The sequence below is a fragment of the Cetorhinus maximus genome, chromosome 11, assembly GCF_964194155.1.
Source record: "Cetorhinus maximus chromosome 11, sCetMax3.hap1.1, whole genome shotgun sequence".
Classification (NCBI taxonomy): Eukaryota; Metazoa; Chordata; class Chondrichthyes; order Lamniformes; family Cetorhinidae; genus Cetorhinus; species Cetorhinus maximus.
In genome coordinates this window covers 4,517,269-4,530,284 of record NC_135889.1, presented here as the reverse complement: position 1 = coordinate 4,530,284, position 13,016 = coordinate 4,517,269, and the positions used below count along the sequence as shown (strand labels likewise).

General features: G+C 45.7%; 1 protein-coding gene across 1 annotated transcript in view; it reads right to left on the bottom strand.

Annotated features, from left to right (window-relative positions):
• ndufa10 (NADH:ubiquinone oxidoreductase subunit A10) overlaps positions 1–13,016 on the bottom strand; it is a 79,756-nt gene that overhangs the window by 47,392 nt on the left and 19,348 nt on the right. The window contains exon 5 of the mRNA XM_078551419.1: positions 11,551–11,672. Coding sequence (XP_078407545.1) covers positions 11,551–11,672 — 122 coding nt within the window. The remainder of the gene's footprint in view (positions 1–11,550; positions 11,673–13,016) is intronic.

Below are 13,016 nucleotides of genomic sequence, written 5' to 3'. Positions count from 1 at the left end.
CTTAAAATCTCCAAAAGTCTCAACTGTTCTGTCCTTTTTTTATGAACAGAAACCTGGCCCTCACCAGTATCCTGCTTTGTTGCTAACACAATATAGTCTTTTCCTGGCTCTTCAAAGAAGTAGCTGCTTTTGTCTCCGCCCTCCCTCTTGCCCTCTGTCTCTAAAATGTAACTGTCCTTTTTTGTGTTAAGGTGTGAAAATTATTGTTTGATTTTTGATAGGTTTTGGTTTGGGTTTCTTTCCCCATGACAATCAGATCATATGGGCCTGTCTCCAAGTAGAGGTTGAGTATAACCACCCACCACCCTATCCAGAACATTCTGTTCCACCTTAAATTAAAGGGGGCACTTTAAAATGTAACCGTCTTGTAAGATCCAAAGTTTGTAACAGTTTGCTCTGGGGTTTGTGTTAATATTGGGCCCTATCTATCTATTTCTCTCAAGATCTTAAATATCACAATAAGAGCACCTTCTCCCCAGGTAAACATCTCTGATCTTTCTCATAACACAGATGCCCAATCTCATTATCAGCTTAATAAAAATGAACATGGATTTATATAACATTTCTCAAGATCTTGGGATGGTCCAAAGCATTTCAAGTTCACTGTTTAATTCTCTCCCTAAACCAATTCTAAATCACTTTATTGGCCGTGAAAGACTTTGGAACATTGTGAAAGATGCCAAATAAAAGTGAGTCTTTCTCCTTTGTTATTTCTCTCCTGGCCTTGAAAATCGACCAAGCTTTCAGTCATCTGCATTAACTCCTGTGCTCAATGCCCATACTCTCCTCTGTGAAGCACTTCTGAGATGTTGCAGTGGTAAATGCACTATGTAAATTCTGTTGTTAATGGAGATACTGAGGTCTGCGTATGCAAGGAAAGGAAGCAGCCTTCCCTCTCCCAGGTTTGGGAGTCCAAAAACAATAAGAGCTCAGAAAAAACACAACGCGCAGTCACTGCTTCAGTTTTAAAGCGATGGAAACTACTGAACTACGGTAATATGTGCCATTGTTGCGCTATGCACGCTGTGGAACAGCATTAAATCTGCTGCGCTGCTTGACTCACTGCATTTTGAAGTCTTCAGGTAAAAGGTAAAACCAGCTGCTCCCCCCACCTGCCACTGCCCCAGATAATTTAACCATTAAAACCTAGATTACCTTGAGGGAAGGGGACAGTCGACCATAACTGGATTACTGAGATTACTCAGTATCAGCCACAGATCCTCCTGATCATTAAACTGCAAACCATTTCAACAGGAGCTAGGCACTGTCGCAATCCTTTGTCCTTTCAATTTCATGATTAGGAATTGACACGTTTTCGACCTTAGTGTTTGTATCCATTAAACGGAGCTCCAATTCATTTAAATTGCAGCTTTCAGTGGAAAAAAAAAATACACCTACAAAATCTCATCGCCTGCATTTCAGTGAATATCAATAGTGATTTGTGAAAACGTTCTACTTGTCTATGAAAAGCATTCTCAGTACAACTAGATATTTTGGTAGCGGGGGCTTTTGAGTTGTATAACACTTTTCGGAGACAAAACGATGGTGGGAACAATTTATAATTAGTCGTAAGCGTCACCCCCTATGGTTCATATTGATTATTTTTGTTTCATGGTACAGTTAGCATTTGGCTCTTTCTCAACGCTTCTAATTTGTCCTCTATCTCAAAAGTAGGTTCTGTAAGCAGATCTATATCTTCTCTCAGATGAAGCTTCCAACCTTATACCCAAGCTTATCACAGTGTTTTGTAGCTGAGGCGTGTGTGTCCTGGTCACCCCCCATGCTCGCTGGTCTACTTCAAAATGGGGCAAGAGGTTACCATCTAAAATTGCTGAACTCAATATTGAGTTCCGAAGGCTGTAAGGTGTCCAACTGAAAGATAAAGTCCTGTTCCTAAAGCTTTTGTTAGCTTTCATTGGAACACCGCAGGTGACCGAGGACAGTAGGGTCACAATGGGAGCATGGTGGAGAATTAAAATGATAGGCAACTGAAGGAGGTCACACTTGCAGATGGAATGGAAGTGCTCCGCAAACATCCAGACTACATTTGGCATCCCCAATGTAGAGGAGACCACCGGCTGAGTATTTCCAGCATTTTCTGTTTTTATTCCAGTAGCAAAATACTTGACCGAATATTGAAATTGTTCCAAGAGGAATTTCTTTTGTACAAGAGCAAATGCTGTGGATTCTGGAAGTCTGGAGTAAAAACAGAAAATGCTAGTCTGGCAGCAGCTGGGAAGAGAAACAGCATTAATGCCTCAGCTTGGGTGAGCCCTCACCCAAGACTCACCAGAGTCTTTTAACTTAGTTAACTCCCACTGAACCATTACTCCCAGTTCAAGAAGGAATAGGCAACCAAAACACGCAACCAATGCGCCCAGAAAAAGCTCACCTCTTTTACAAATTTCAAGGATGATAAGGGCAGCAGCTTTCCTGTTCCAATCATGTAAAGCCCTCACTATAGTCAGGTAATTAAGATTATTAACAGGTGCTTAAATTCAGCCAGCAATCTTTCTCTGAAACATTCCTGAGGCTGAATCCTGCTGAGATCAGCATTCAAAGACGTAAGGTAATTCTGAATCTGATGATCATCTGAAAGCGATTACACCACTACAGGGAGCCAGCCAGACAGACATCCGCCCTGGAGACACATCTATCAGGGCACCTCTGGATATAATTTTCTTCCCCCAATATAATGCTGGAGTATGGGAGGGCAGTACAGAAATGCAAGTTGGGTGCGGCGGGTCAGAATTTATGGCAGGAATGTGTGGGATTTTTTTTGCCCATGTTCAAAGATGCCAGCCTGAAACTCTTTGAGTTATCAACAGTCAAAAGATTGCAACTCTTTCGAGTACAATCACAGTTTTTGGTTTCCAGGAGTGGGACATGAACCCACAACCCTCTGATTCAAAGGCGAGGGTGCTATGAACTGAGCCACAGCTGACACCTCCCCAGCCTGAAGGTGAGCAGAGCTCTCCTTGCGCCTGTCCCTTCTACCCTGACATCACAAAGGGGTGGAACTTGCTGGAGGACATTCCCTGCCAGTTTCACCTTTCCTTCTAACTATGTAAAGTAAGGCTGCATGAAGCTTTAGCTTTTAAACAAACGTACGTTTGAGTCCACAGTTCTTCGCCCTCGGGTTAAAATTGAGCATTTCTTTTAAGAGCACGTTGCCTTCAAACTGCCTTCCTTCCCCAGCGTAAACATACCTAAGCCTTCTCACACAGCATGGCAGCCCTCTCCGTCATTCACCAGCTCAAGGGTTTGCATTTATAAGGCACCTTTTATGGCCTTGGAGCATTCTAAAATACTTTAAGCGGGTGTTTCTTTTTTGACGTGTTGTTACTGCAGTTTTGTCGGCAAAAGCAGTCAGTGGCCTCTGCACATGGAAATGACCCACCAGTACGGGCCGCCAGTTAAATCGGTTTTGGTGCCACCGGTTGACAAATGAATGTTGGTCAGGACTCCCGACGCAAAAACGTCGTGGGGGTTATTTTTTAAAAAAAACATTTACTTGGCAGCTCTGACAATGTGGCACTGTACTGAAAGGTCAGCCACTGACTTATTTGCTCAAGTGCTTCTGAAGCTTGAACACAGCCTTCAAACACAGGAGAGCACGCTAGCCAAGCTGACCACTTCTGTGCTCCCTCCAAAGACTGAATGCACCCCCCTCAACGTCCCAACAGGTGAAGGTACTTCTTCCAAGATTAATTCCTCCCCGAATCATCATAAGCCTGGACGATGTTATGAGGCTTTCCTTCTGTAAAGCCCAGGCAAGGAAGTTTCGCATCAATCTCTAATAGCTTAATTTTTGAATCCCTGATGTCCCCATGGACTGCCTCAGTGTTCTTCAATCCTGGGAAAATGCTCTGTTCAGGTGCATCTCACAATACTGCTCTGCCCAGCTGTCAAGGTCAGTGCGCACAGACAAGTTCAACTCTCCCTGTAATTTTATTTCTCTTTCGGGACGTAAGCTGCCTCCACTTAACTACCAATTCCGAATGGAAAACCAAGACTGGGAAATGGCAAGTGCAGGCCGACAACCAAGCACAGGTGAACAAAAAGTGATGCTATCAGCCTCAGTGTTTTACCAACAGCATTGGGAACGAGGGGATAATTACCACCGTGACCCCGGCAGTCCATGTTTGGTTTCCTGCACACAAGCTGCTGGTTAGTCGATCGCGCGAACTCCAGGCAACTAACTCAACGTATAGAATGAGGTCTGCATCAGGGTAACAACGTTAGACTGGAACGTCTTGAAAGGGAATAACCTGTACTTTATGCTGAAGTATACACCCTTCTTCCCTACGCCAAGTTATGCCAACATTTCCTGAGAATGTCACTGGCAAGCCCTAAAAGTAGCGTAAAACTGGTACACCTTTAAGCGAGTGTGGTCATGTTTTCTGTATACATCATTAGGGGGGGGGAATAATGCAATGTATCATGTGATTCAGACTTGGCTTGTTCTGAGGAAGCTACCAACTCAGATGTGCGCAGGTTCTCCAACTGGGTAACACTGCTACCAACCTCTCAAATCCTTAATAAATGAACCTAGATATTTTTGTGTTAACCAACCCCTTAGACGTGGTTGGTGCCTTGATGTATATCTACTAAATAAGCACAAGGGGAAGAAAAACACAACATAAACAAGGCCCCCCCACCCCCCCCTGCAAAAAAGTGAATTTGCACCATATTCTCTCTTTTACTCCCTCGTCATTTATGTAAATTAAAGTTTGAAGCCATCAAAATACCATTCGTGCACATTAGGCACAGCATGTTTAAGAAAATGCAACCAGGGAAGTTTTTTTTTAAAAAATTACAAATGAAAATCATTCCCTTGCTTTAAAGGAAATACATTTTAAGGGGAGGAAGAGGGAAAAGTAAATCACTGAAGTATGACTTTGGGTCAAATTTACAACTTGTTTGGAACTGGTGAAGACTGGGGAAACTTGTGAGAGCTGCACTTTTTGCGGGAGCTATGTTAGTAAGCATCACAACGTTTCAGTGGGGGCTTTGTGGGATTGGCATAAAAGGTCAGGAAAATTCAGGAGTAGCATAAAAACGAGTGCAAGTGACCTACGGGCAAAATCAGCATTCGCTTGTGCTTCTGCCATTGTTTCAAAACAAGTTACCTGGAAATTTAGGCTAACAGCTAATTCAGGCCCCATTCTTAGTACCTCAGCTCATGATCCAGACTGGCACTCCAGTGCAGGACTGAGGGAGCACTGCACCATAGGAGCTGCTGTCTTTCAGGCAAGACATCAGACAGAGGCCCTCTCTGCTAGGGGTATAAGATCCCATGGTATTATGTGAAGAGGAGTAGGGGAGTTCCAACTCAATCAGACATCCTGATCATTATCCCATTACTGTTTGTGGAACCGTGCTGTGCTCAAATTAGCTGCCGCATTTCCTACATTACAACAGTGACTACGTTTAAAAAGTACTTCATCGGCTTTGAGTCAGAGGGTCACAGAGTCATGGGATAACACAGGAGAGGAAGAAGGCATTTGGCCCGTCGGGTCTGTGAAGGGCAATCTGGTTAGTCCCAGCTGCTTTTCCCTTTCCCCGTTTCCTGGCAATAATTTCTCCCTGCAGTGCTTCCCCGGAATTGCCCTGCCTTTTCAGAATCAGCTGAAATGTAAGCGTGACGGGAGCTGAAATGTAAGCGTGACGGGAGCTGGAATGTAAGCGTGACGGGAGCTGAAATGTAAGCGTGACGGGAGCTGAAATGTAAGCGTGACGGGAGCTGAAATGTAAGCGTGACGGGAGCTGAAATGTAAGCGTGACGGGAGCTGAAATGTAAGCGTGACGGGAGCTGAAATGTAAGCGTGACGGGAGCTGAAATGTAAGCGTGACGGGAGCTGAAATGTAAGCGTGACGGGAGCTGAAATGTAAGCGTGACGGGAGCTGAACTGTAAGCGTGACGGGAGCTGAAATGTAAGCGTGACGGGAGCTGAAATGTAAGCGTGACGGGAGCTGAAATGTAAGCGTGACGGGAGCTGAAATGTAAGCGTGACGGGAGCTGAAATGTAAGCGTGACGGGAGCTGAAATGTAAGCGTGACGGGAGCTGAAATGTAAGCGTGACGGGAGCTGAAATGTAAGCGTGACGGGAGGAATACAGAGGAACGCCCTCCGCTTCTGATTTTTAAAAATATTCCTCCGTGCAGTCTCGGCCTGTGAACCTGAAGTAGGAGGCCAAGTAAACCCAACATCAGGCAAAAGAACATTCACAGTTTTCTACGGCTTGTTTTGGACCCTGCCTCCGAAAGATACAATTACCAGCACTGGCAATTTCAGAGGGGTGAAGTCAATCGTGATAACAGCAGCTTTTTACAGTGACTGATGAACTTTTGTCAGTTTGATTTGATGACAATGAGTTTGGGTGAAGCCTTCCATAGGTTTTTGATCTTCAAATCACATGATATACTATTGAAATGGCAGGGCCCCCTGAAACAAACTCCAACTGGGCTACCACTCTGCCCATTGCCTCAGGGTTCAGGCACAGCTTTCTCCTCATCCACCACTTCCCATTCCCACAGAACGTCAGAAGTCCTGTTGGGAGCCTGATATCGTTGAAGGTGCACTTCCCAAACGTGTCTGGCCCGCGAAGAGCTTTGTGATGTCGAGGGCCGGCGAGAGGAGCTAGGTCAACATCAGTTGCTGCTTTTGTTGGTGCAGGAGATTGAAATTCATCATGAGGCTCAGCAGAGTCACAAGGAGCTAATCTCTGCATCTAATTTTGGCCGTAACTGTATATGGGCAGGGAGAGCTCAGTGCTGCCCATGCTTACATTATAGAATCCTCTCATTCAGTAGCATTGATATCCCTCACTGAATAGACATGAAAATTACTTCCCTGCCTCCCCAAAAAAAGGTAAACACTTCGATTATGTTTCCCCAGCAATCTACCTGCCAAATTCGTTTTTTCTTTTTATATTCATTCACGGGATGTGGGCTTCACTGGCTAGGCCAGCATTTATTACCCATCCTAATAGCCCTTGAGAAGGTGGTGGTGAGCTGCCTTCTTGAGCCTCTGCAGTCCCTGTGGTGCAGGTACACCCACCGTGCTGTTAGGGAGGGAGTTCCAGGATTTTGACCCAGTGACAGTGAAGAAACGGCGATATATTTCCAAATCAGGATGGTGAGTGACTTGGAGGGGAACTTCCAGATGGTGATGATTCCAACCATCTGCTGCCCTTGTCCTTCTAGATGGTAGTGGTTGTGCGTTTGGAAGGTGCTGTCTAAGGAGCCTTGGTGAGTTCCTGCAGTGCATCTTGTAGATGGTACATACTGCTGCTGCTGTGCATTGGTGGTGGAGGGAGTGAATGTTTGTGGATGTAGTGCCAATCAAGTGGGCAGCTTTGACCTGGATGGTGTCCAGCTTCTTCAGTGTTGCAGGAGCTGCACTTATCCAGGCAAGTGGGGAATATTCCATCAAACTCCTGACTTGTGCCTTGTAGATGGTGGACAGGCTTTGGGGAGTCAGGAAGTGAGTTACTCGTCGCAGGATTCCTAGTCTCTGACCTGCTCTTATAGACACAGTATTTATATGGCTGGTCCAGTACAGTTTCTGGTCAATGGTAGCCCCCAGGATGTTGATAGTGGGGGATTCAGTGATGATGATGCCATTGAACATCAAGGGGCGATGGTTGGATTCTTTCTTGTTGGAGATGGTCATTGCCTGACACTTGTGTGGCTCATATGTTCCTTGCCACTTGTCAGTCCAAGCCTGGATATTGTTCAGGTCTTGCTGCATTTGGACATGGACTGCTTCAGTATCTGGAGTCACGAATGGTGCTGAACATTGTGCAATCATCAGCGAACATCCCCACTTCTGACCTTATGATGGAAGGAAGATCATTAATGAAGCAGCTGAAGATGGTTGGGCCAAGGACACTACCCTGAGGAACTCTGCGGTGATGTTCTGCAGCTGATATGACCGACCTCCAACAACCACAACCACCTTCCTTTGTGCTAGGTGTGACTCCAGCCAGTGGAGAGTTTTCCCCAATTCTTATTGACTTCAGTTTTGCTCGGGCTCCTTGATGCCACACTCAGTCAAATGCTGCCTTGATATCAAGGACAGTCACTCTCACCTCACCTTGGGAGTTCAGCTCTTTTGTCCATGTTTGAACCAAGGCTTTAATGAGGTCAGGAGCTGAATGGCCCTGGCTGAACGCAAATTGGGCCTCAGTGAGCAGGTTATTGCTAAGCAAATGCCGCTTGATAGCACTGTTGATGACCCCTTCCATCACTTTACTGGTGATGGTGGGTAGACTGATGGGGCGCTAATTGGGTGGGTTGCATTTGTCCTGCTTTTGACATACCTGGGCAATTTTCCACATAGCCGGGTAGATGCCAGTGCTGTAGCTGTACTGGAACAGCTTGGCTAGGGGTGCAGCAAGTTCTGGAGCACAAGTCTTCAGTACTATTGCCGGGTTATTGTCAGGGCCCATAGCCTTTGCAGTATCCAGTGCCTTCAGCCGTTTCTTGATATCAACTGGAGTGAATCGAATTGGCTGAAGACTGGCATCTATGATGCTGGGGACCTCTAGAGGAGACCGAGGTAGGTCATCCACTTGGCACTTCTGGCTGAAGATTGTAACAAATGCTTCATCCTTATCTGTTGTACTGATGTGCTGGGCTCCTCCATCATTGAGGATGGGGATATTTGTGGAGGCTCCTCGTCCAGTGAGTTGTTTAATTGTCCACCACCATTCACGACTAGATGTGGGAGGACTGCAGAGCTTAGGTCTGATCCGTTGGTTGTGGGATCGCTTAGCCCTGTCTATCACTTGCTGCTTATGCTGTTTGGCATGCAAGTAGTCCTGTTTTATAGCTTCATTAGGTTGACACCTCAATTTTAGATATGCCTGGTGCTGCTCCTGGCATGTGCTCCTGCACTCTTCATTGAACCAGGGTTGATTCCCTGGCTTGATGGTAATGGTAGAGTTGGGGATATGCCGGGCCATGAGGTTACAGATTGTGTTCGAGTACAATTCTGCTGCTGCTGATGGCCCACAGCGCCTCATGGATGCCCAGTCTTAAGCTGCTAGATCTGTTTGAAATCTATCCCATTTAGCATGGTGGTCGTGCCACACAACACGATGCAGGGTATCCTCAATGTGAAGGCGGGACTTTGTCTCCACAATGACTGTGCAGTGGTCACTCCGACCGACACTGTCATGGACAGATGCATCTGCAGCAGGCAGGTTGGTGAGGATGTGGTCAAGTATGTTTTTCCTCAGGTTGGTTCCCTCACTACCTGCTGCAGACCCAATCTAGCAGCTATGACCTTTAGGGCTGCTCGGTCAGTAGTGATGCTACCGAGCCACTCTTGGTGATGGACATTGAAGTCACCCACCAAGAGTACATTCTGTGCCCTTGCCACCCTCAGTACTTCCTCCAAGTGATGTTCAACTTGGACGAGCACTGATTTATCAGCTGAGGGAGGGCGGTATGTGGTAATCAGCAGGAGGTTTCCTTGCCCATGTTTGAGCTGATGCCATGAGACTTCCTGGGGTCTGGAGTTGATGTTGAGGACTCCCAGGGAAACTCCCTCCTGACTGTATACCACTGTGCCGCCACCTCTGCTGGGTCTGTCTTGCTGGTGGGACAGGACATACCCAGGGATGGTGATGGTGGCGTCTGGGACATTATCTGTCAGGATGACTATGTCAGGCTGTTGCTTGACTAGTCTCCCAATTTTGGCACTAGCCCCCAGATGTTAATAAGGAGGGCTTTGCAGGGTCAACAGTGCTGAGATTGCCACTGTCGTTTCTGGTGCCTAGGTCGATGCCCAGTGATCCGTCCGGTTTCGTTCCTTTTTTTGAGATTTTGTAGCGGTTTTTTACAACTGAGTGCCTTGCTAGCCCATTTCTGAAGGCACGTAGGTGTCAACCACATTGCTGTGGGTCTGGAGTCACGTGTAGGCCAGACCGGGTAAGGACGGCAGATTTCCTTCCCTAAAGGGCATTAGCGAACCAGATGGGTTTTTACAACAATCAACAATGGTCATCCATTCCGTGGTCATCGTTAAAACTTTTTTTTAGCAATTGAAAGAAATGTCCTGGCCAGGCATTGATAGAACTTACAATACAGAAAGAGGCCATCCAGACCAAATGACCTGTGCTGTTGATGAGAGTTCAACACGAGTCTCCTCCGACCCTCCCCCATCTCACACTATCAGCATATCGTTCTCTTCCTCTTTCCCTCATGTGCTTAGCTAACTTCCCCTTAAATACATTAACAGGCACACAAATCTGCTGTATAGCAAACTTATTCACGTGCAGCATAAATTGCTGCCCCCTTTGAAATTTGGCATTCTTGCATCTGTCCTGATGAGTGCAAGATGAAAAGCTTGGACAGCATGTCTCTTTTGTTCAGCAGTGCTTAAGTCTTGTACTGCCAAGCAATTACTTAAATACACAAAATAAATCCATAACAAATGGACAGCGCAGATGGAGCTCGCCCAGTGGTCAGGCAAGTTCACCCACTGAGCTGTACAGACAAAGAGAGAAGCCAAGTTCAATCCCTGGAATAACTACAACGTGAATAAGCATTTCTAGAACACAAAAGGGGAAAAGAGATATTGCAGAGTTTTCCCTCTTAATTGTAATCTAGAGGCCCAGGTTGTGGAAATGCCTGCATATGGTTTGATTGTGATGCCCTTATAGTCAGGTAGCCCACTGACTCTGTCAGGCTGCTTGATCCTCAGCTTAGTCTGAAACGAGTGACCCCTCAGCCTGAGACTACAGCCACACAGCACAAGTGGAATGTTAATGTGCGCAGAAGGGCACAGACAGATGACGACCGTGTTGGGTATTTTCCAACCTCCCCCGCTCCCAGTCTGTGCAGAAGCTCCTAGCTGCCGGCCACTTTCCAGAGCACTGCAACTTCACCGAGAAACTCATGTGGATGAGGAATGGGAAAGGAAATCATGCAGACAAACCCACATCCCATTGCACCATACATTGAGTGTTTCAACGCACTGCACCAAAGTCAGCAAGCGACAAACAATGAGACAAAAATAAAAATAGCTGGAAAAACTCAGCAGCTCTGACAGCATCTGCGGAGACGAACACAGTTAACGTTTCGAGTCCTTATGACTTTTCATCAGAACTGAGGAAAAATAGAAATTAGGTGAAATATAAGCTGGTTGAGGGGGGGTGGGACAGGTAGAGCTGGATAGAGTTTTTATTTTTGTTTCAGATTTCCAGCATCCGCAGTATTTTGCTAAACAATGAGACTCAGCTTTTGCCTTAGGCCTAGAGTAGATGAGCTAAGGTAAGGCTGGAGAGGACGGCACAGATAAAGTTATTTCTGGGAATTGCCCACAGAATAGCATCTCAAAGTTTACCCACAATTGTGTACTAAGTTTAATAATACATTAAAATGGTGGTGTCCAAACCAATGTCTTATCCACTAAACACAAAAGATGCAATGAATGACCTGAGATTTGTTCATTCAATAGCAATTTACTCTATTATTAGTTCACACAACCATGGGATACCAATATGAACACAAGGAAAGGAGTTTGAAAAGCCTTACCTCACCACGCTGCTTCAATCGCTTCTGTACTTCCACAACAGGTACATCCAGGTAGATAACAAGGTGAGGGGGTAAGAACTCACAAATGCTGTTTCCTTTTAGTTCATTGTAGTGATCGACACCTGAAAATTGAGCAGGACATGAGCACAATAACTGGGAAAAGATCTGAGTAAAAACAAAAATAAAAATGCTGGAAATACTCGGCAGGTCTGGCGGCATCTGTGGAGAGAAACAGAGTTAACGTTTCAGGTTGATGAGCTTTCATCGGAACATTTCCAGCATCCGCTGTATTTTGCCTTTGCAAAGGTCCGATAAAGACTGGAGCAGAAGAAAATTGCAGTTCGTGAACAGTCAACTTTAGATCAAAACCGAGTGAAAATGTTGGATCTATCATGTCGGCCGATTTAAAATAAAAATTCCTGAGCCAAAAATACACATCAAATCGCTGACAGGAATGTGATGCAACTGACTGCCTTCTCAGTGTTAAAAGTGAAGTTACAGTTTACAAATCTACCCAGGTAAAATTCCTAACCTGCAGCTGTAATTATTGTTCAAATGAGATTTTCGTTATTGTGGATTTCACTTTCATTGGAATGCGCCAAAGCTGAATGGTAGAGTGAAGGGGGAGACAATTACAGAAGCAAACAGACCTGAGCTCTCAGGTGTCAGCTCATGGCTTCGTGGGTAGCACTCTCGCCTCTGAGTCGGAAGGCTGTGGGTTCAAGTCCCACTCCAGGACTTGAGCATAAAGACTTGGGCGGGCAAAACAGTGCAACATTGAGGACGTGCTGCGCGGTCTTGTGGGTGAGGCATTAAATTGAGGTCCCTCAATCAAGATCACAAAAAAACATTTGGTCATTGCTGTTTGTGGGAACTTGCTGTGTGCAAATTGGCTGCTGCATTTCCTTTGTGATAAAGTGTGGCGACATTTCAAAAACACTCCACTGGCTAGAAAGCATGTTAGGTCACCCTGAGGTCACGAAAGGTGCAAACCTCTCTTCCCCCCCGCCTTCCTAGGATGTCAATAATGAGGTCTTGAGGAGCCCACAATCTCCGACAAAATATTAAATGGGATTGGCCTGGGTCAGAAGGGAAGTCATCTTACATTTTCGGAAACAGGTAGAATATTTACAGGAGGTAAATCTATTCTGGCGAGAGATGCAAGGCATAAATCGGTCCACCAGAACGTTTAATCATTTCTTCTTTATTTTTTCATGGGATGTGAGCGTCGCAGTTCCTAAGGGACATTAGTGAACCAGGGGTTTTCACAACGTGGTCATGCCATGGCCGACATTACTGAGGCTCGCTTTCAATTCCAGGTTTATCAATTGAAATTAAATCCCACCAGCTGCCACGGTGGGATTTGAACCTACGTTCCCACAAAATTAGCCTGAGCCTCTGGATTACTAGCCCAGCGGTATTACCACTACGTCGCCGTCTCCCCATATTACAAGCTCGACTTTTAT